Consider the following 22822-nt stretch of genomic DNA (forward strand, 5'->3'; position numbering starts at 1 on the left):
CAGCCGGCGGCCATCCCCGGGCACCGCTTCCCGGAACCGCCTGTACACAGTCGGTTATTGCGTTAGTGACTTATTAACTGCTCCCCTTCGGCCCGGCGTCCCCGCAGCCCGCCGGGCTGGCACACACCCGCGCGTTCACCCGCGTCCCTCGCCTCGCCGCTCGCCTGCAGCTTCGCTCAGATTTTTATACACGTCCGTAACCGCGCGAGCGGGTCTGGCCGCGGCGGGAAGGGGCGGCAGTCGCGGGTGCTGTACCGCAGCTCGCGCTCGCCCGCCGCTGCTCGGAGATTGCCTTCGTCACCGGCGCGGGATTAAAACGTCCTCTGTGCTCAGCAAGCCAGGCTGGGTCGGGGGGGCTGCGGGCCCGGGGGACGGAGCTGGGGGAACGTGGGGCTGCTGCGCCCCAGCAGGGCTGTGTCCTGCTGTCCCCAGGGCCGGCAGGGCCCTGAGTGTCCCTGGACCCCCCGAGTGTCCCCGTGTGTCCCCAGACTGGCTGTGCCCTGGCTGCCTCTGGTCCTCCTGGATGGTCCTGGGATTGCTGTGCCCTGGGTGCCCCCGGGCGTGCCTCGGGGTGCCCCTGGGTGTCCCCAGGGCTGGTGGTGGCCTGGGTGTCCCTGGTCCCCCCGGGAGTCCCTGGGGCTGGTGGTGCTGGTGCTCCTGGGCATCCTCAGGCCTCTGGTGGCCTGGGTGTCCCTGGTCCACCCCGGGGATAGCCCTGGTGCTCCCGGGTGCCCCCAGATGTTCCCGGTCCCCCGGTTGTCCCCGGTCTGGCGGTGCCCTGTGTGTCCCCAGTGCTCCTGGGTGCCCCCAGATGTTCCCGGTCCCCCGGTTGTCCCCGGTCTGGCGGTGCCCTGTGTGTCCCCGGTGCTCCTGGGTGCCCCCAGATGTTTCCGGTCCCCCCCGGTGTCCCCAGTCCCCCTGTTGTCCCCGGGCTGGCGGTGCCCTGTGTGTCCCTGGTGCTCCTGGGTGCCCCCAGATGTTCCCGGTCCCCTCTGGTGTCCCCAATCCCCCGGTTGTCCCCGGGCTGGCACGGCCCTGTGTGTCCCCAGTGCTCCTGGGTGCCCCCAGATGTTCCCGGTCCCCCCCGGTGTCCCCAGTCCCCCTGTTGTCCCCGGGCTGGCAGCGCCCTGTGTGTCCCTGGTGCTCCTGGGTGCCCCCAGATGTTCCCGGTCCCCCCCGGTGTCCCCAATCCCCCGGTTGTCCCCGGGCTGGCAGCGCCCTGTGTGTCCCCGGTGCTCCTGGGTGCCCCCAGATGTTCCCGGTCCCCCCCGGTGTCCCCAGTCCCCCTGTTGTCCCCGGGCTGGCGGTGCCCTGTGTGTCCCTGGTGCTCCTGGGTGCCCCCAGATGTTCCCGGTCCCCTCTGGTGTCCCCAATCCCCCGGTTGTCCCCGGGCTGGCAGGGCCCTGTGTGTCCCCGGTGCTCCTGGGTGCCCCAAGATGTTCCCGGTCCCCTCTGGTGTCCCCAATCCCCCGGTTGTCCCCGGGCTGGCAGGGCCCTGTGTGTCCCCGGTGCTCCTGGGTGCCCCCAGATGTTCCCGGTCCCCCCCGGTGTCCCCAGTCCCCCTGTTGTCCCCGGGCTGGCAGCGCCCCGTGTGTCCCTGGTGTTCCTGGGTGCCCCCAGATGTTCCCGGTCCCCCCCGGTGTCCCCAGTCCCCCGGTTGTCCCCGGGCCGGCGGTGCCCTGTGTGTCCCCGGTGCTCCTGGGTCCCCCCGGCGCCTCCGCCCGGCCGCCAGGGGGCGAGCGCGCCCCGGAGCGCCTCCCCCCCGCCCCGCAGGCAGTGCGGTGGCCACCCCACCTCGTCCGCGCGCCGCGAGAGCCGCCGGGGCCGCGAGGCCCCCGCGCCGCCTCCGACGGGCCAATCAGCCGCCGGCGGGGCCGCCCGCTCCCGCCCACCAGGCCGGCGCGGCCAATCAGCGCCGAGCCGAGGGAGGAGGGGAACGAGGCGCCGCCGGTGTCCGTTACGGCGTGAGGAGGCGGGCTGTGTGCGGCGCCGTTACCGGCTCGGGGCCGCGCGGGCGGAGCCGCCCCGTGGCCGGCCGGCCGGGAGGGCGGAGCGGGGCCCCGCGGGCGGCCGTGCCGGGGCAGCGAGAGGGGCGGGCGGCGGCGGCGGCGGGCGAGGGAGGGAGGGAGGGAAGAGAGGCGGGGGCGGGGCGCGTGCGCGTGCGCAGCGGGGGCGGGCCGGCGCTCTAGGCGCTCCCCTCGGTGATCCGGGATGTCGGGCTGGCTCCTGGTGACGTAGCGCGGAGCTCGCGCCGCGGGAAGTGCTGCGCGAGACCCCGCCGCCGCCCCCCCCCCCCTCCCCCCGCGCGCCGGCCCCGCGCCGGCCCGGCCCGGCCCCGCGGCGGCCCCCGCCATGGGCAGCGACGCGGCGGCGGGAGCGGGCAGGGCGCCGCGCCGAGCCGGGGCCGCCGCTGGGCATGTGCCAGGCTCGGCCGCCGCCTGAGCGCCGCGCCGCCGACACCGGCACCGGCAGCTTTGTCTGCGCGCTCCGTTCCCCTCCCGCCGCCTCGCCGCCGCCCCGAGAAAGCCGTGAGTTTGGCGTTGTGTGTGTGTGGGGGGGGGAGCCGCGGGGGTGGGGGCACCCCGGAGTGCCGTGCGCCCTGCCCGGCCTCCTTCCCGGTGCCGAGCTGCCCGGGGCAGGGAGCCGCCGCGGCCCCGGTTTGCGGGGGCGGGGGGGGGGGGTTGGTGCGGGCACGGCCTGCCTGGGTGCTGGGCCCGACTGGACGTCCCAGGGCCAGGCTGCGCCCAGGTGCCCAGCCCGGATATAGGGGCTGCGTGGGCGCTTCCCCCAGCCCGGGAGGGGGTCGGGGGAGCCCGGCCTGGGAGCCTGGGTGATCGCTCCAGCTCTCATCCCTTTGGGGCTCTTCCAGCAGGGCAGCGGATGCCATGAATAGCAGCTGCGCGTCCCCCTCCGCGGCCCGAAGCGGTGTGCAGCGAGGAGATCAATAAAGGAGGGGGCTGCAGACGCACTATGGCTGGGAGTGGCTACACAGACCTGCGAGAGAAGCTGAAGTCCATGATGCCTTATCGGGACAACTACAAAGGCAGCAGCCTGCGGGAGCCCATGGAGTCCTCCTACGAGCGCAAACGCAGGTACCACGAGGACTCCGACTCCGAGCCCAGTGACTACGAGGAGCAGAAGGAGGAGGAAGAGGCCCGGAAAGTCAAAAGTGGCATCCGTCAGCTTCGTCTCTTCAGTACGGAGGAGTGTGCCAAGATCGAAGCCCGCATTGAGGACGTGGTGTCCCGGGCTGAGAAGGGGCTCTACAAAGAGCACACAGTGGATCGAGCACCTCTTCGGAACAAGTATTTCTTTGGGGAGGGCTACACGTATGGGTCTCAGCTGCAGAGGCGAGGCCCTGGCCAGGAACGGCTGTACCCGCGGGGGGAGGTTGATGCCATCCCAGAGTGGGTGCATGACCTGGTGATCAGAAAGCTTGTGGAGCACAGGGTAATCCCCGAGGGCTTTGTGAACAGTGCTGTGATCAACGACTATCAGCCCGGGGGCTGTATTGTCTCCCATGTGGACCCCATCCATATCTTTGAGAGGCCCATCGTCTCTGTGTCATTCTTCAGCGACTCTGCGCTCTGCTTTGGGTGTAAGTTCCAGTTCAAGCCCATCAGGGTCTCAGAGCCCGTTCTGTTCCTGCCGGTGAAGAGAGGAAGCGTCACAGTACTCAGGTAACTCACCGCATTGCTGAGGCCTCTGTTTAGCTAATGTGCTGAGACTTGGTTGTGTAATGCTAATCACGAGACACATGGATGCACACCCCAACAGCAGCTCAGGCACGATCTGCCTGTCTGTAGGTGTGCAGGGTCTCTGTACGGTAGAAAGATTAAGGAAGGATCCTGGGGATACCACCACCGTGGTGGATGGGAATGCAGGAGAAAGGGTGATTTTGACAGCCTGGCCACACTGCTGCCTGCTCGAGGGCAGTCTTCTCTGCAGGGGATGACGTGAGTTCTGGTCTGAATGCGGCCACTTGTGGAGCTGAGGTTCGCTTTAGTTCCCGTAAACAGTTAAAATACGCATCGAGACGCAAAATGGATTCTCTGCCCGAGAGCGGCCGTAGTGGAGCAGCTGGTTGAGACAGAGCTCCTGGGTTCTATTCTTAGCTCAGTCGTTGACTCCCTACGTGACCTTAAGCATAGAGGGAAGGTGTGAATGGCTGTGTCTTCCTAATCTGTAAATTGGGAATATTAAATGCTCACCTGAGAGACTCTGATGGGAGATCTGAGTGCAGAGCCTTGTGGGACAGTCCCTTGGAAGCGCACTATAAACACAGCACAGCGACCATGGGTATTGGTTGCAGGTACAAGAAATTATTCCTGTTCTTGCAAGTGGGGAGAGACTGTAGAGGTAAAATGACCTGCCCAAGGTCACACAGCAAGTCGGTAGTAAAGCTGGGATTGGCACTTGGAAACACCGGTGTCCTAATCCCCTCTGTCTCCTTGGTCGCACTGGTAGTTGCTGTGCAGGCTGGGCTTGCAGGCGGATGAGGGGCAGGCTGAGTGTGGGCAGGCTGCTGTGCATGGCCTTGAAAAAACAGTGGGCTTTTAGGTATTACGGAGGGCTAGAAATCCAGTGCTAGGGCTGCCTGACTTCATGAGCACAAGTCCCTCCGTCCCTCATGTCCTGAAGGTCAGAGTGCTCCCTGCCAGGAGCAGGGATAGCCCAAACTCTGCCAACAGTGCTCTGAGCTATCAACTATATCTCTCTCTTTGCCCCCCCCATCCCCAACTCTGACTGGGAAATGTCCAGGCCAGTTTTCAGGGCTCCCTGGCTGTAACGCAATCCTGTGTTTGGCTTGTAAAGTGATCGCTGCAGGGTTCAGGAAGGAATTCCTCCCCCCCCATATATACAGTGTTGCACTGTTGACTAGTGCATCAATAATAAATGCTTAGATCTCACGTAGCTTTTATCTCTGAAAAGCTGCACAAACATTAACTAATCCTTGCAGTACTCCCTGTGTTAGGTAACTTCTGTAGATTAGTGAGGATGAGAGGACTGCAGATGGATGTGTGAGCAAGAATAGCTCTCATGAAGCTAAAGACATTTTCTCTCACCCTGGTGAATTTGGATGGGCTTGGGAGGGTGCTGGAGAAGGACAGAGGTCAGGAACAGTTTCATGAAATAGGGCTGGGAGGGACCTGTCTAGTGTGTCACTCTACTCTGAAGCAGCCTCAGTTCTGCAGGGCTGGAGACTGCTTTTGATGGGCTACCTCTTCTGGTCCGTAACTCCTCATTAGACATGAGGAGGAAAACTTTCTACTCTAACTTCCCTGGTAGTGATTTGAGCCCCTGCCTTTCCCAAGGTGTCTTGGAGTAAATAGTTACCCTTTTTTTCCTAGCCAGTGTTTTCTATATAGCAGAGAGAATATTCTCACACTTTGAAGTGGTCTGGTAGAGCAGTTAATGCAGGGTCACGTCCATAGTCTGACTTGTAATATAAGTCACTAGGAAAGCTTTTCTGGCCTTTACGTTTGAAGGCGTATTGAGACGTAGCAGTGGAGTATCAGCAGTTTAGGGAAGAGTGATAGGTCCTTTTCTCTGCGTCAGGACGAGATAAGCAGATTGTCATGTCTCTTATCCTTATTCTTTACCCCAAACACTAGAAAGAGTGGGGAAGCTGGCTGAAGGTTCCAGGAATTGATATGGGGTGTCCCCCAGACCTGTGTGACTGGGTTTGTGGCCAGCACTTGAGGGTGCCATAATCAGTTTATTAGAGTATGTTAAGCAATCATACAAATAAATGAGATTATTTTTTAACATCTAAATAGAACTGTTTTTTTTTTTTTTTGACTGACCTACTGCTGGCATTCACTAGCTCAATCCACAGTAAGATGTTCTGTTTTCCAGCAAATAATAGACTTTAAAATGGGGATTATTTCAGTTTCAGTACAGCAGTTAGCAGACACTTAGCACTCACTTAAGCGAGATTCTGCCAGAGTGATTGTTTTGCGATAATATGATCCTGGCTGGATATGAGTTCCTTGACTTCGGCAAATCTCCTGTCTCCCCTCTAACCTGATAGATTTGAGAGTTGAGGGAAGACATGCAGACCCTCAGTAAGCTCTCAGTGGTGTATGTCTGATATCTAGCTCTTGGTCATGTTTAAATCAACTCTCCAAACTTGGCTCTTTCTCCTCCCAGTAAACAGTTGCTGAAGGCAGTTGCCCTGGAGATAGGGAAACGGCGCAGATAGAAATGGCATGCTTGTAATGTCTGATTCAAATATTGCTGGGTCAGTGGTTGCTCCTGGCATGTCTCCTTTCTGGAGAAGCCAGTGTAGCCACATCTGTTTTGCTGCCGTGTGGGAATGATGAGGATCTGCAGAAAGCTGTTCAGTCTCTTTGCCTGCATCTTTCTCCAGTTCTCCCCAGTGTGCCTGTCCTGTTCCTACTCTCAGCAGTCTATTCAAAATTGTCTTCCTGATTTTATAGCCACTTACACCCTCACCCCCCTGGAGGAGTGCAGCGTGGAAGCGTTCCTGTATCCCTCCATTGGCTGTATTTACTTTGTCTCCTTGGGGTGGGTTCAGTTTTTTTCCTGTCGGAATTCTTGTTGTCAGTAAAATGCCTTGTGGGATATGTATAAAGGATACTGCAGGCTAAACTTCATAGTAAACGGGAGAATTTTTCTTCTGTCGAACAGTCCATGGTGTTTGCAGACACTGAACCTGTATCAAACTTGCTCTAAAGTGCTTAGATCTCAAACTCCGGTTTAGTGTTTAAAGGGTATCCTCCTTAAATAGTTTTGCAGGCAAAACAGAGACTCCTAGCAGTGCTGTGCACCTCTGCCAGCAGGACGGACACTAAGCCGCACCGAGGTTCAGGAATGAGGTCTTTGCTCTCCCAGAGAGGTGCTTTTGTTTTGTTTTCTCCTTTTGGACTTTAAGTACCAATTTGCCCAGTTGTAGGGTTTGATATCTAGAAGAAGAAAGCCTCTTCCAGTCCCCTCTGCAGGTTCTTCTCCTGTAGCCCCAGGAAGCAGGTAATCACGCAGGTTTGTTTTAGCTTTCACACGCTGGCCTGTGCCTGCTGCCAGCCAGGCTGAGAGGAAGTGCATCAGGGCATCTTGCTGCGCTGCTGTTCTTGGGCAGTGTGAGCGAAGTTGGGTTTCAGGCCTGTGTACCATTCACCCCAGCAGCTCTCATCTTAGCTTTGAGTTGCAGCTTTCTGCTGATGGCTGTTGAGTGGATCGCATTTGTGTGTGTGCACACGTGTGTGTGTGTGTGTGTGTGTGTTTGTCTTTAAGAATTTGTCAAGTGTCAGTCAATAGAGGCAGCGGGGAGGAGATGGAGGAACTGTGCGCTGGGGAACGTGCGCTTTGACAAGCGCTTCACCAGAAAAAGAGGAAGGGAGCTGAGGGGGCCCAAAGCCAGCCAGAGTGGACAGTTTCAGTCAGATCCTTCTGTGCTGGACCATGCCGTGTGGCCACTGTCATAGGCAACGGATCTTGGGAACCTGTGGGTTTTTGTTTAGCTGCTGAATGCTACATCTCTCAGCACCTTGGTTGGAAATAATTGATGAGGTTGGATTTAGCCAGAGGAAGAAATTACCAAAAGTGAAATTTGTGATGTTCTGAGAGCGTGTACATCGTATGGACTTTTCTTCTGAAGCTGGTAAGCACTCTAGGAAGAAAACAGATCTACTCCCCATTGCTTATAATAGCAGTGGAAACTTTGTGATGTTTGTCCCCCCTGTTGTCTAGAGGGATGCCTGATGGTAGTGTAATCAGAGTTGGTTGCAGTCTCTGGAGGATGAACCTGTTTTCTTCCCAGATGGAGGAATCTGTCCACGGCTGTTTGCGTTAGACACTTTTCTGGAAAAGTCTGAGCCCTCAGAAAAAACTGTACATGCCTCTGGCACAGAGGAAGTTCTGTGTGTGCCAGTGGCGATAAGGCAACTGGATTTGTTAAAACTTTCCTTGAATTAGTTGATGTCACCTCAGTGACTTGTGACAGCAGCGCTCAAACTACAAGTAAAGCCTCGAGCTGTTCAAACCCCGTGATGACTGGCCTAACCTCTCGTGGTGGTGTGCTAGTATGAGCGATCCCTCTTCCCTCCAGCAGGCCTGGCCATCTTCAGCCCCTAGAAGCCTCTCTCATTAGAGACTGTGCAGAACTTGGAGCCTCATTTCTAGTGATATTTGTACGCTAAATCTACTTCTATCTCAACATGAGCCAGTTATGTTATGGCTTGGCACTGTCTTCTGGGCTGAGGAAAGGGGTTCCCAGGGTGGGTTGCTGATATGAGATCCAGCAGGTTAATAAGGAGGTAGGATGTTGGTTGGGCTGCTTGGCATAGCAGGTGGATAGCCTAGGCACCTTCTCTTGCTCTTCTGGAAGAATGCTCTACAGATCAGACACAGCATACTCAGGTGTTCATAAGCGTTCTTGTGGGCAGCAATGTAGGGATTTCCTTAGCGAGCGGCAATTATCCCTTCCCCTGCACTTTGGTTTTGTTCTCCAGGCAAAAAGATAATCTTTGTTTCTTTGCCCTGTGAACTTAGCCATCATCAATATGTAGCAAGGCCAGGTGGCAGACAAGAAGTTTATACTGACACGAAGCAGAACAACTGGGACATGACGAAATAACTTCTGTTTCCCTGCCTTGTGCCTGTGTGAGCCTCTTTGCTGGAGGGCCATACAGTGAGACACTTGCTGTATTTTATGCAGCAGAAGCTGAGTTTTTGCCCTGCCAGCATGGCATTGAGGCTGACTGCTGAGTGCCCATTAGGACCTAGGACTGGAGTACCAGAACTGTTGCTTTGATGCTAACCATGTGCATCTGGGCCACAGGTTTTGTTTAATGCTGTTTTGAAAGTGAGCTGGAAGTAGGATAAGGTCTGGGGAGAGAGAACATGTGGCCTGGCTGACATCTTGTGATAGAGAGTGCAGGTCTTGAGACAAACCTTTTCCTTATGTTCAGGGTGTTGCAAAGGATGTGCCGAGTTGAATGTTAACATGGGTGATATTAATGAATTCGCTGGAGCTTGACGCAGAGGTTTCTGGAACATAATAGAGCATTATTATAAGCCCCTTTGCATAACAGTGTCTTGTTCTGCAATGCCCTGGGTGATGGGGGGGGTGGACAACAACCCCCAGTTTAACAGCTCAGGTCTTAGACTCTTAACTCTTTTCAAAGCAGTAAATCTGTCTTGGAGTGAGAGCTATGCATTTCTAGGTGAGTGGGTGGGTTATCTAACCAGATAAAGGAAACATGGTCCTGTCCCTAGAAAAGACCTGCATGTGTGTGATCTGCTCCCCTCTGCTCTGAGCATCCTCAGTAACCAGCAGGCAAGTGGCAGAGGCCCTGCTCCCGGAGTGCCGGCTGAGAGCTGGCTCTGCAATGGCAGCAGCAAGCTAACGGCAGAGCCTTGTTGTGAGCAGCGTCTTCCCCAGTCAGGCTGGAGGGTAGGGAGAGAGCAAAGCCTTCTCTGTCGGAAAGAGTGTCTGGAGGTGCTGCCAAATGTTGAGCTAAAGGACTCCCACAGGAAATGAATTCTAACCTTGGTGCAAGGCAAGACATGCCGTGGCTATGTTGTAAGCAAAACACCTGCCTCTGGGAAGTGTTGTGGTGGCCGGTAGTAGAATTTCTTCAATCCGCAAGCATGTGGATTAGCTCTTTGGAAAACTCGGTTTCTACCTTGGGTTAAACCAAGGTGGCAGTGCATTAGCCTACTGTTATTTGAGCAGTCTTTATCCAAGTCCTCTTTGAAGTCCTTCCTGTCCTTGTCAGCCATTTCAGGAAGCTCCAAAAGCATTTAACTTCCCTTTCCCCATGTTGGACTCAAATTCTTCAGTTTTGAGAGCATCTATTCACAAAGAGAAGAACAGCAGGTAGAGAGCAGGCCTGTGTCTCAAAGCCTTGCTCATTAGCATCCATGCGGAGAGGACGCAGACATAAGAGAACACATTCCTGCTTAAGCACCTTTCCGTGAAGCGGCTTGTTTTTCTGAGCAGGTGTGATGGCTGCTGTCCATGAACTTGCCTGAAGCCCGAGGCCATGTTCTCGTTTGCTGTGCTGGACCCTGGGAATTGTGCTTAACAAGAGAGGCAGCCGCAAGAAGAAAGTTGTGTATGTTCCAGATAGCTGGGGACCTGGTTTGCCTTGGCTTTTCTCCCCAGCTGCTAGAAACTTCGAGTAGATTAAGTCATCTTGTGCACCAGAGCGCTCTCCTGCACGTAATGACAGCGTGGCAATGTTGCTGTTCTAGCAAGCTATAAGAATCATCAGCCCAAGTAGCTGTCTCGAGCCCTTGTAAGCTCTGTGGCATGGAGGTTTTAGGAGTGCAGGCTGGTTTGCAGGCCTGAATTCACAGACTGGCCGTCTCGTGTTCGCAGCGTGTGTTACGCTTGGTTTAGGCTTTGGTAGGGGGTGGTGTTTGGGCTGTGACTGAGAAGGGCTTGCCACACCGGGGGCAGCAGAGAGGGTGAGAATGCTGTGCAGGGAGTGGCCCAAGCCCAGGCGATGGGGGGTGAAATACGCAGCTCTTACCACCACTGGTGCTTACTGCCTGCAGCCTGTGACTGACTGATCAGTGTCAAACCTCACCCGCCATCCGCAAGGGAAGCTCCAACAGCAGCTCGGCTAACCAGCTCCCATGCACGAACATGTCTGGCTACGCTGTGCGCCTCGGTGACGACAGGTAGCTTTTTCTCAACGAAATGTGTGAGAATATCCTTTGGAGGAACATGGTGATATTTTTTTTTTCTGTTGTTCTCTGTCCCTAAATGAATTGGCTGAATTTACATTCTATAAACTCATTTTCTACGTATCTTAATTCATGGTGTTGTGGCAGGTGACATTTTTCTCTGGTGTATGCTAAAAAAAAAAAAAATTTGGACTCAAAAAAGAAGGCCTGATTGTCCTCATTCTTTCTTGAAATTTCTCTCTTCGTGTAAGTCTGGCTCCTGCACAGCTAAGAAACTGTATGGTATTTGAATTTCATGGTGGAAGCTAGGAAATGACTGGCCAAACTGAGTTGTAAAGGCTGGCAACAACTTTTGGCCTCTGCTTGTCATCCTACTCACAGTGGCTTTTTGTTTTCATTGACAGTGGATATGCAGCTGATGAAATTACACACTGTATTCGACCACAGGACATCAAGGAGAGAAGAGCTGTCATCATCCTTCGAAAGTAAGTGTTGAAGCTCCCTGGACAGTGAGATAAACTTGAATGTGGTGTTTTTCTTTTTTTTTCTTTTTTTTCTTTTTTTTTCTTTCTTTTTTTTTTTTTCTCAAGTGACTTTAAAGAAACTCTTTAAAACTGTCTTGTTTCTAAATATGCTGGGTTGGTTTTAAATCTTTATCAGATCCCACTCTGATGCTTGCCTGTGTCCTGCCATACCCAATGCTTGGCCAATGGACGTAGGTTGAACTTGTTGCTACAAAGTTGATCGCTTCTCACTTTTTTGCTGTGTGCAGCAGTACTTCATTGTAATGCCTGGGTTTGCAAGCACTGGTAACATCCAAACTCCTGGCTTTCATTGGCTGCTCAATTCTCTAAACAGCTAGAATTTCAAACTCTTTTATTTTGGGCTACATATTCAGGTGCCTGATCATATGATAGCCACATGTTGTAAGTTACCCAGACTGTCCTTTGAAGCTGATGCTTGTGATGAAGAACCTTCTATAGAGCAGATACGGTTTTCTTGGTAGCATGACTTTCGTTTCCTGGAGAGAGAAACTAGCCTTTTCTTCTCTAAGTCAAGTCGATATAGTGAATTTAATGAGGAGGTTACAGAGCTTTTCTTCTGAGTTGATGTTGGGAAGGAACATTCTGTAAGCTGTTCAGTTTTGGTATACTGTCTTGGTCAACTGGTGAGATTTCATCAGCTGGTGCATGTCCCTGAAGCTTTTCAGAATAGAAAACAAACAAAAAACCCCAGCCCAAACTCCTCAGTAAAACCTTGTTTGTACCCTGAAATATCCCCAATCCCTTTTACTAGAAGTCTACAAAATACCTGACTGCCACACATTAACCCTTGTTGAACGTGCCTCAGAAGGTGTTAACAACAATACTAGTGTTAAGAACTCCTCTTGCAGGTGAAAACCTGTGACTTGAGTACTTCAAACCCTTGTAAACCCAGAGGAAAGCAAGGGCACAGTGGCAGAGCCGCAGCTGTAGTGCGGGCTGGCATAAGGCTAGCAGGCAAGCAGTCTCGGTTCAGACTTGCTGAGCTCTCGGGCAGCTTAGTTGGTTTCAAACAAGTCTGGCAACATTGTGAAGACGTGGCACAAAGCCAGCAGAGTGGAGAGTTGGACATCTGGTTAGAGAGACCCATGAAACGAAAGCAGGAAAACCAGCAGCCCTGAGGCATTAGCCAGGCAAAATCAGCACAGACCCAGAGATGAGATGTGGCAGATGAGGGAGCAGGACGGAAGGAAGGAAGATTAGAACCAAACCACCCAATAGCTGGTTGTTGCCGCATTGGGTTTAAAGTGAGAGGGTTGTAATGAGAACTAAAAGGCTGTTGCGTTCAAATTGTTAGTTACTGCAGCCAAAGAAAAGTAGTGGGATGCTGATTAGCACCAGTGGAAGGCATTTTCAAATCCTGTAGTGGGACATGTCTGGAATAGGCTGCCTTAGTTGGACTTTGGGAGAGAGAAGCTATCTGTTCTGTGATGTGAAGTAGTTCTCTAGAAAAGACAGACTTGGCTAAATAAACTGAAACTACCCAAACTGGTCAGATGTATAACATGCCTGCTTAAACTGGCCCTATCTCTTGCTTTCATCAACCTCTGTAAGCTAGGGATGTTAAGTTATTTCACTCTAGCCTGACTGCCCTCGAAGTGAAACTGGGCAAACATCTAGCTAGTTAAGTTTTATCTGGCTGACCTAGTGCACTGCTGCTGGATGGAGAACGCCTGGTAGCTGCTAGCAAAGCCATGTTGGCTGTGTTTGCTTAGCTGTTCTTTGTAGCAGTGGGTCCTCCTGCCTTCCACAAAGGGGCCTGATTTGCTTAGGGCTGGATCACGATATGGTCATATGCAGACAGTGATGGGCTGAAGTGAATGGCAGGCTGATTGTTACCCCAGCAGGATGTTTTTCTGAGCAAAGTGGAAACCCCTGGTAATTATTTCTGTGTAATCTCCATAGAGCTTAGCAGCCCTGGTGAATACATGGCAAATGCGTGTTCGCCAAAGGGTGCAGTCTGCTGCCAAATAGAGCTTATTAATTGCTGCCTATCCCTTGTGATGGAGGCCGTCTCCTTGCTGAGTCCCGGGTGCACACATGCATGCACAGCAGGGCTGTGGTGACCTTTGTCTGTGCTCACATCCCCAGAGCATGTATTGCTGTGGTGAATACCATTCCCCAGTCATGGATCATGCGACTTGCGCAGGCTTAAATAGGATGTTATGCAACCAGGAAAACAGCTACTTCCGTTAGTAGTCTGCTAGCATGAGAGACTTGGGAGCAGCCAATGACCTCAGAAAACTCATCTGCCTTGTCTTCTCAGTAAAAGTCAGCCCTGAGCTTTCCAGACGGATCAGATCTGTTGGGTCACAGAATGACATAAACTTTGCTGCAGTTAGGAGCTGGGCTTTTTGGCTTTGAATAGGCTGTCAGAGTCTGCTGGGCCCCAGACATTTGAGTCTGAATCTGTCCTTGCCTGTACTCTGGGCGTAAGATACTAGAAACAGTTTTTGCTGGCAGTAGTGGGAGAACAGAGCTGTATGTGCTAGAGAAGTGACTGGGTTTTGCAGGATGCTTGAGAGTAGCGTGGTTACCAAGTAGGTCATAAGCACTTCAGTGCAGTAGTGTGGTGATATTTACAGTGTTTCCTGTGTACCAAAGTGCAGGGCTGCAGGGAGCCAGCAAGGTTTAGAAGTGCTTTGAGCAGGAGACTGGGGGATGAGGGAAGGAACGATGCTCTGAATTTCAAGAGATGCTGAAAGAAGTGATGTGGGAGGTAGGGATAGAAATGAGACCTATTCAAGTGGGTCTTGAAAGTCATTTTAGAGGGCTTATGATGCCATTTGTAAGCACTTCTTTGTAAGCCATTACATCTGGGAGTTATTTTGTTCAGCTAGAACTTTGGTAGATAATTTGCTCTCCATTTAGTATAGCTGCTCCTAGAATTTGCTCCTGTAGTTCATATCTGTATTGCTCTATGGAGGTAAAGAGCATGGCTGGTGTTCTCTTGCTCCTACAGTATATTTAGTGGTTTTCTTCACTGCAGGCCTGTAGTTGTCATTATATCTGAAAGGTATTTAAACCACCTAGCTTGTCTAGGGCAGAATCTGCAGTGCTGTGGTGTTCTAGCTGGACTGAATCCAGTCCTGGAGCTGAGAACAGCTCAGTGCCATGGCATTACAGGCTAGTACAGACTCCAGCCTGATGCCTGATAGCTATCTGTGGAAGCATTTCTTGCTTCTGACATGCTGGGCCGATAGGGGCTGCTGTGCCCAGCTTTGTGTTGCCAGCCTGGCATCAGGCTGGCAGGTGAGGATGGCAGAGAGGAAATTTGCTTGGCACCTACAGAGACTCCCTAAGAAGCATTTAGATTGGGTTTCTCGGATGGAAACCTCCTTCAAAAGCTGAAGTTCAAGATTAGAGAACAGCAAGTAATCCTCCCCTTTCTCATACCAGACCCCTTAGATATTCACCCCTGATTCCTTGGAGGGAGGCAGGCTGCAGAAACATCAGGGTGCCTCTCTTTCCAGGAAGTGGCTTGATCGTCTTGAAATTGGCTGTTCAGAAACATGGGCATCACCTTTTACTGCATTTTGGTGCTTTGGTTTCAGTCTGTGTTTTGAAATAGACTTTAGCACTGCTTGGAAGTTGAGACTGGTAACTATGCTGTGCTTGGAGATGGTGATAGAACTGTGATAAGATGCTGTGCTGTCAAGTTTTCATTCCTACTGCACAGCTGTTGCTAGGCCTGTTGCCTCTTCTCCATGTGTGCGTGGAGGCTGCTGACTACAGCCCTGCTGGGGCCAACTGCAGAGGCAGTTCTGCTCTGGGGTGAGCTGTGCTTGCTTTCTGGTACAGCTTTAGTGTGTTTCTATTCCAGTGTGAGTAAGACTGTGCGGGGATGTTGGAAGGGACATGGTGCAGCTTCTGTTAGCTAGGCATTCTCCTGACTCTTACTTTGACTCTTGATTTAAACCTCTTTCCTAGTCAAACTGAAAAATGCTGGACCCCATGAGATCTCTTGACAGTAGAGAGATTCCTGCTAGAAACAATTATTACTGTTGCAGGGGATGGTGACTTTTCCAGTGCATCTCCCAGGCAGCTTAACTGGAGTTGCAGATTATTGAGCAGTTGCTGTGATTTCACAGGGGGTTCTAACACCTCTACTCTGTGTCCTATGACTGGGACTGCAGTGAGCACGGCACCCTTGGCTGTACCTCTCCTCATGGCTACACTGACTGCTTTCCTCCCACCAAGGCGGTAGAGGTTAAAGCTTCGAATACCAGAAAGCTGCAGTTTGTGCTGCTGTTGAGTGTAATGTTCTTGACCCTCTTTCTGAGCTTTGTGGCTGGGACTGAGGGTTGTACTTCAGTGCATCTAGGACAAATGTCTACTGCAGCATGGTAGCAATTCTCCAGAAACTCCTTGCAAATTCTTCTCTTTTTAAATATTTACAGAACAAGACTAGATGCACCTCGATTGGAAACAAAATCGCTGAGTAGCTCTGTGTTGCCACCAGGTTACACCTCTGACCGTCTATCGGGAAGCAACAGGGACCAGATTCTGAAACCAAAGCGGTCCCATCGCAAAGCAGATCCTGATGCTGCTCACAGGTAGGATGATCTTTCCTAAAGTTTTGGATGGCACCTCTACCTCTGTGCATGTCTGAGGTTCCTGGCCTCTAAAAAGAGAGGCTGTACATCACATTTAAAACACCCTATTTTACACCTCTGTACTGGAGCTATAATGCTTCTGTCTGACTCTACCTGGAGTGACTTCCCAGGTGCTTTCTGTGTCATACAAATCTATTTTATTCGAATGAGGTTCTTATATATGCTCCTTCTAGGCTTGTGAAGGCTAAGCTCTGGCTATAAGCAGCTTACATTGTCTATCCTGTGAGTGGCATAATGAAGAAGCAATAGATTTGGCTAGCTCTTGATAAATGCAGTCATTCAGAACAATAGTTTCCCTGCAGCTAATTATTTTTGACCTCTATTGCCAAGCAACCTGTGCAGCTGTTATGAAGTACATTATGAAAGTAGTCTTTGGAGAGAACATAAGAGTTTGCTAACTGGGAAGGGTGAAGATCATCTTGGGAAGCTTCTTAGACTTGTTTTGGTTTGGTTTGATTTTTTTTTTTTTTTTTAAGCTGCATGTGGATTTTTTGTTTGTGGATTTTTTTAGTGTAACTGGACTGTATGAATGCATAAGACTGACCTTCAAGAAACTCCTTGCTGAGGTTTCAGTCAGTTTGAGTTCTGGAGCAAGGCTTCCCGTAAGGGGGAAGCGTTAAAACACCACCTTTCTCTCTGTATGAATGTACTGGTAGCCATGAGTGATAGCAAATGTGTCAGCTGTGTTTTGAGCTGTCATGCAATATTTTTGGTATTCTCTAATGTCCAGAGCTTCCCAAGGATTAAGATGACATTCTGCTCACATTGTGTAAAGCCAGAAGGTTCGCTTGGTCCTGGGGCTTGGCTGCTGCACAGTCCCAGCCCTTGTTTCAGCTTGTCTTAGGGAAGGAGGAGGGCGGGGTATGGCTTGTTCATGAGCAGAACTCAGAGTGGCTAGGAACGTAGATCAAGAAGAGAAGCTTGCCTGCGAATGTAAACTTATCCCAAGCATGCAGTGGGCCAGGGCTGAATGATTTGAGAAGTGATCATGGAAGACAAAGTCTGTATATCTATGAGAACTGTTTCTCAGCCTAATGTGAAGGAGACGTACCTTATCCAAAGGAGCTGTGCACAGATCTGGGTGTATGGAAACCATGTGATGGCTATTAAAAGCATTTTTTCCTTCTTCCTTGGCCTAAAAGACTCCAGTATAATATAGCTAAATAGCACTGATATCAGATAGCAGCATTTTAGAGGAACATAGAAGTTCCCGCCTAGAGTAAAGTAACTGGTTTGTGCAGCCTTGAATGCTGTCAGCACTGTCCTAGTATGAAGTGATCTCTGGTGAGAACAGAGGCAGCTTTGCTGACTCTGCTAACATTCGAAAGAACTGTCAAGAGGACAGAGGAGTCTGGGGCTATCGTTTGATCCTGAACAACGAGAATCCTAGCAGTTTAAAGAGGATTCCACTCATGCTGTGACTTCTGCAGTGTGAGAGACTCTTCTGTACAAGGGATGTTACTTGGGGCAATAAACCCCCTTTCAGAAGGGGTGACTGGTCTGCTTGGAGATGTTCCTTGTGGAGAGAGAGACTAAAACTTGCAGTGTAAAGGGGGAGGGACTTGCACTATTGAAAACAAAAATTCTCAGCCTCTCTACAGGACATACAGCTTGATGGTCTGTTTTTGCTGAGCATCCAGAGCATAGCGCCAGGAGAATAATGCGGGCACGGTCATTTGTATCACTCAAAGTATGCAAAGCTCCATATAGTCTCCACACAAGGAATGCTTAAATCCCCTCATGGATGTGTACTTTCACTCCCTCTCTCATTCTCTTTCCTTAGGCCACGGATTCTAGAAATGGATAAAGAAGAGAACAGGCGCTCGGTCCTCTTACCAAAACATAGGAGACGGAGTAACTTCAGCTCTGAGAACTATTGGCGAAGGTCTTACGAGTACACGGAGGACTGTGATGAAGAGGAGGAGGATGGCAGTCCAGCCAGGAAAGTTAAAATGAGGCGACACTGAGGAATGCACTTTCCAGGCTCACGGAGCTGATAAGATTGGCCTCCAGTCTGTGAAAAATTTCTTCTCCCTCTGGCTATCTTCCATCTAGCTTCAGTTTTGGTTTTTCCTTTCAGGCTGAAGAATAAACAGGAAGGATCTAGCAATTTATTTTTATGAATGGAGGAATGCTGAGACATATGTAAGGATGGAACATGTCCAGTGCACGTGGTGACCTGAGTCATGGGTCAAATGGGCATCTCTCCCTTAGGAAGCAGATAAAGTTGTGCCAGGCTGTCTGTTGGGATATCTTTTTTTTTTGAAAACACCAAAAAGTTTAAGTATTTCATTGCGCAAGATTCAAGAATTGTATTTTTGTCTTTTGCTTTAACTTTCTTACTTTTCAAATGTTCTAAATATGATGTTTGACTCCAGGAGCTCAAATTCTGTGGTGGCCTCATATTCCTCGCTTCACCAAAGGGCTCCTTGGTCTGCTATTACTTTGTTGTTGTTGGGTTGTTTTTTAAGGATGCCCTACAGTAACTGGAAGTTTGAAGCTTTGCAGACCCTTTTTACTGCAATCGATTACAAAAGGTTTAGGACATTTTTGTTGCACTTTAGTACCAGTTTTAAATGCCGTAGATTTTCTTTCCAGTCCCTGTTCCAAGCCAACTTGGGCTCACAGCCTTGTGTCCCTGTAGTGCCCTCTCTATGAAGAATGTATGTAAACTCTGGTTTCTCAGTGCTGATCTGACCAGTGATGTATTTTGGTTGGAGGAAGAGGAAGCATGGCTGGTGTCTCGGCTGGCTTCTTTGAGGCCAGTCTGACAGGTCCATATTGGAGTCCAGGGACTGCCAAGTGAGTGACTGCATTGAATACATGCTGCTTTCTGGAGCTGGAGATAGCAAAGAGGTGTAGGAGAGATGCTGTGCTTGTGAGAGTGCTTGCCTTGGGACTCCTTGAGAAGGGCTGTTCTCTACTGCCTGGCAGCGTGGTGGACTGGCTTTCATTCCCCTTCTAGGTTGAGCGAGTTGAGATGGCAGAGTATCCAGTCCCTTGGGACCTGCTGTGCTTCTCCACATCCCGGGGCAGAGCAGGAACCAGGCACTGCTGTAGCCTGAGGGCTACGGGGCGGCTTGGCCCGCGGTCCTTCCGCTTTGGGGCTGGCTTTGGAAGCGGGGACACTGTGAGGCATTATAAGGCTATGGTTTGGCCTAAGAGACACCGTCAGTTCAGGTGTATCCATCAGCTAGCATGGCAGTGGTTGTGTGCCTCCTCCTTGCTTAAGGTTGAGTGTATTGCTGTGGCAGGGAGTATTCTAATTGCTACAGGAAATGCTGAGAAGAATCAGGTGTTTGGCCCTGTGGAGTTAATGTCATGAAGTCTCCGTTCTTCCTTTTCTTCTTTCAGCCAATTTGCTTTACCCTGGCCTGAAGTCTGAGCATTTTCAAAGTTTGAGGCTGAACACCATATTTAGAACCCTACTTTTAAGAAACTTCCTCAAGTTGATTCTTTGAACCCAAGTGTTGGCAGTCATAAGAGGTAGTCTTATTTTTAAATAATTTTTACTGCTTTGCCTTCCCTCAAATTGTAGTTTTCTGTAGTGTTGTGTTCCCCACGCTTCATGGTCTGCACGCTTGGCAATAAAAAGATGTAATATATTTTGAAACCCGTTTGCTGCTGTCATGAGGAGCTCTCAGTCAAAAAGCCAAGGCATTGTTCCCCGAGCACTGTTCCTTAGCAATTGAGCGTGTTTGCTAACAACGAGGTTTTGGCGTATTCTTCCCCCCCCCCCCCCCCCCCACAATTGCTGCGGCTCCTGCCACTCGACTGCTGAGTTACTGCTAAAGCTGGATCTAGCAGGGGTGCTGGCGCAAATGAAATTACCATCACCTTCAGCACAGCACCAATCTGAGAGGTTTCGTAGGTGAGGCACTTGGTGCCTACCTCTGATTCTCTTTGTTAGATTGCCTTCCTGGCTGAGAACTGTCAGCTCGGTGCAGAGGAATGAGAACAGCCTCTTGGCCAGCCTTCGAAGTTCATGCTTCTACTGCTTCTGATTTTTTTTTCCTCTAAGTAGCTGTTTTCAGACTACATTTAGCATTTGAAGTGGGTGTTTCTTGCCCTCCTAACTTGCTGCAGAGAATTCAGGCCAGCTCTTGGCTACAGAATCCCTGTTTCGGAAAGCTTGGCATTCCCCTGCTAGCAAAGCAGCATGCAGGGAGTATCGATCCCTTTGCCTCTTTACAGCTGGCATCTGAAAACATCTTTGGCAAGCTAGAGCCCTGCTAGCAGGATGCCTGGGAATGGCTGTTTCTAATTGTCTTTCTGAATTTGTCTCGAATGCCCTGTGCCCTCCTAGGGTGTTCGACTCTGCTGCTCGCTCTGTTACTGGTGGCAGTGTTTGCTGCGGCTGCTCGGTCACAGGAGGCAGAGCTGCCTGTGCTTCCTCGCCGGAGGTCTCTGCTCTGTGCAGCCTGCTCTTCCTCTCTCCCTCCATTCCCCCCCACCTCCGCTCCTGATTTTATGCCTACCTCTGCAATACGGATACTGGTATGCTGGTGTCTCGACTCAAAATGAAAGTAGAGGCAAGCTGCCTTTTGGGGGCTGTTTCACAGCTCCTAAAGCAGCGGGATTGCTGTGGTCTCTGTGGGATAAGTATTGACTCTATCTCCGCTAAAGGCTGACTAAGGCATCCTGAGGTCTTTCCACTAGCCTGGTACAAACCATCACCTCATCGCAGTCCTTGTGCAGGCTGAACACGCATGGGTACCTGTTTTAGTTATGTATTGCTGCCTGCTGCATTCGGGAGCTCTGCCCTGCCTTCCCCCACCCCAAAGCTGTGCCGCGGGTCTGAGTTGGCAGCCATTTCCGAAGGACGGGTGAAGCTCCTTCCTGGAGTTGCTCTTGAGTCTGCTTCTCTTCTGCTGTGTTTATAGTTTTCAAACTGACTGACTGGCTTGACACCTTGGAGAGAGAGTGCGACACAACTGGTCTGACCCATAGCATCTCTTGGGCAAGGAGTCCGCAGTATGTAGGCAGGCCGTTTTCCCCACTTGTACAGACATTTTATATATATACACACACACGTATGTATATGTGTAGATACATGGTTTTTTAACTCTTTTGCACTGAACAACATCAGAGTGAAACCTTGATTCGAAACCAGAAGATACATTTTTCATGTGGATCCAGATGTCTAGATCTCACACTGCAACTTGTCTGGTAAAACCATGGCTCAAAATATTGATGATACCCATATCTGTTCTCTGTAGCTAGCTCTGTCAGGTGCGTGGGCGGTGTGCAAACCTTGACCGGTGACATGAGTCTAGCGTGGAGAACGGATGGCAGTGAGCTTTGGTTTGCAGCCGCCTGCCCGCACTCTCCCTGCTGTCTGCAGAGAGAAAGTGGAACTTCTCCCCATCCGCCCCACGAGACAGGCTCATTACAGACGCGACCGCGTTGGCTTTGTCGTCTTCGTCTGGTACAGTAACGCAGTTCAAATTCCTCTCCATCCACTCGAAGCGTGTAGTTTATACAACCTGCTCAGCTCAACTGGGAATAAGGCTACATATAACGCAACAACCTCGCGCATATGCCCCAGACCCACAGCCCAGAACATGGAAGAACTTTTCTTCCCTAAGGAAGTGGGAAGTAGGCAAGGGTTTTGTCCCTGCTTTTCTGCAGTCAAAAGGAGGAATTTATTTTGTTACTCTTACCTGTATCTTGAGAAGACTCGGTGATCAAATTAAAGCTTTTGAGTTGGTTGCGTGGGCTTGATAGATCCATTACAAGAGAAGGAAAGGCTGTTTGCTGGTCGTAGAGGGGTGAGCTGGCCAAGGGAGTGGCTTTCAGATTCGAGTCTGTAAGCAAATCACTACTTTGCTGAGGTTGCCAGATGCCTGGAGACAACTTCCACTTAACTTTGTCTAGGTAGATTGCATGTAACAGGAAAATCCTGGTTGCCACATCTGGCTCTCCGCACCTGCTGAACTCTAATCCAGCTGTTAGTACAGTAAGAGTTGTGACACGCTGTAATCCAAAGGCTTGGTTTGTCTCGGAAGGGTTGTTCATTTGCCAGGCTGTGAACTCGCTCCGTGGGGTGAGCCGTTCAGCTGGCTCCGCTGAACAAACAGCGACCCAGGCACGAGCCGACCTCGCTCCTCTGGCGAAGCGTCGGCCGGGCTCCTGGGCTGGGGCGCGAGTTGGGGTTAACGCTGTTTAGTACGTGCTGTGCATAGTGCTCGCTGGAGGTGTCCGAGCCCAAACCCACAGGTCTAAACGGCTGCAGCGCTTTGAGGACTGTTCAGAGCTGGGCCTGAATGTAGAGGTTTGGACCCACCTCAAGTGGCAAATAGTCTTTTATATGCCAAATGCAGTTAGTTCCCTTTTCAAGTTGGGAGGAGAAGCGTTAGGCTGAGAAGTGCACATGTCTGCTCCTTCCCACTCCCCTGTCCACACTTACAAGTTCTGGCTGACTTTAATTTTGTTTTTTAAAGATTCTAATTTTTTTTTGTTACAAATAAAAAAGAAAGTGGCAATATTTTTTTCTGTAAGCTTTTCCTAGGAAAAAGCGTGGTTTGTAACAAAGTTGTACAGTTCTGAAGTTTGAGATACAAAAAGTACTGTGTGAAACGCTGTAAATGGGGCAGAGATTATTTTATGTACAGTCTGATGTGGGGGGAATCTTCTAATTCTGGTTGATTCTTAGGAAGAATTTGGTTCTTCTCTGTCAGGGTTTGGAATTTCATGGTTTCTTTTTTTTTTTTTTTTCCTTTTTTTTTTCTTGTATAGATTGCTGCATTAATTGAATAAAAGCAGAAAGCATCACTTGCCTGCCTGCGTGGTGGTGTCTGGCTCGCCCGCAGGACTGGTGTCTTTCCTCTTCCCGGCCGGCCTCAGCCCCTGGCTTAGGTAATGCCAGGCTCTGGGTGTCACCGCCTGCGTGCGGAGCCTGGCGCTTGGATCTGTGCCTCCCTCCCCAGCGGCAGAAAAGAGGTTGCGGTGACAGAGAAATGGTTCTAAATAAAGGGAGGCTCTAGCTCCTTGGGGATGGGGGCA

The 22822-nt window shown here is 51.1% G+C and overlaps 1 protein-coding gene across 2 annotated transcripts; it reads left to right on the forward strand.

Annotated features, from left to right (window-relative positions):
* The first annotated feature begins 2387 nt into the window (after nt 1–2387).
* ALKBH5 (alkB homolog 5, RNA demethylase) lies at nt 2388–22591 on the forward strand. 2 transcript variants are annotated; one of them, XM_062588317.1, is made up of 5 exons: nt 2388–2528; nt 2873–3680; nt 11064–11144; nt 15602–15757; nt 17601–22591. In XM_062588317.1, the coding sequence occupies exons 2-5, from the start codon at nt 2971–2973 to the stop codon at nt 17782–17784; spliced, it is 1131 nt and encodes a 376-aa protein (XP_062444301.1). In that variant the 5' UTR covers nt 2388–2528; nt 2873–2970; the 3' UTR covers nt 17785–22591. The 2 variants fall into 2 exon arrangements, with proteins under 2 accessions (XP_062444301.1, XP_062444302.1); XM_062588318.1 differs by lacking the exon at nt 2388–2528 and having other exon boundaries at nt 2870–3680.
* Nucleotides 22592–22822: the final 231 nt, after the last annotated feature.

This window comes from Rhea pennata, chromosome 15 (genome assembly GCF_028389875.1).
Source record: "Rhea pennata isolate bPtePen1 chromosome 15, bPtePen1.pri, whole genome shotgun sequence".
NCBI lineage: Eukaryota > Metazoa > Chordata > Aves > Rheiformes > Rheidae > Rhea > Rhea pennata.

Bases quoted from the DNA above. Each gene is read 5' to 3' on its own strand.
- ALKBH5 (XM_062588317.1), top strand. From the start codon at position 2,971: ATGGCTGGGAGTGGCTACACAGACCTGCGAGAGAAGCTGAAGTCCATG. The intron at 3,681-11,063 runs GTAACTCACCGC...TTTCATTGACAG, and splicing joins GGAAGCGTCACAGTACTCAG to TGGATATGCAGCTGATGAAA. The intron at 11,145-15,601 runs GTAAGTGTTGAA...AAATATTTACAG, and splicing joins GCTGTCATCATCCTTCGAAA to AACAAGACTAGATGCACCTC.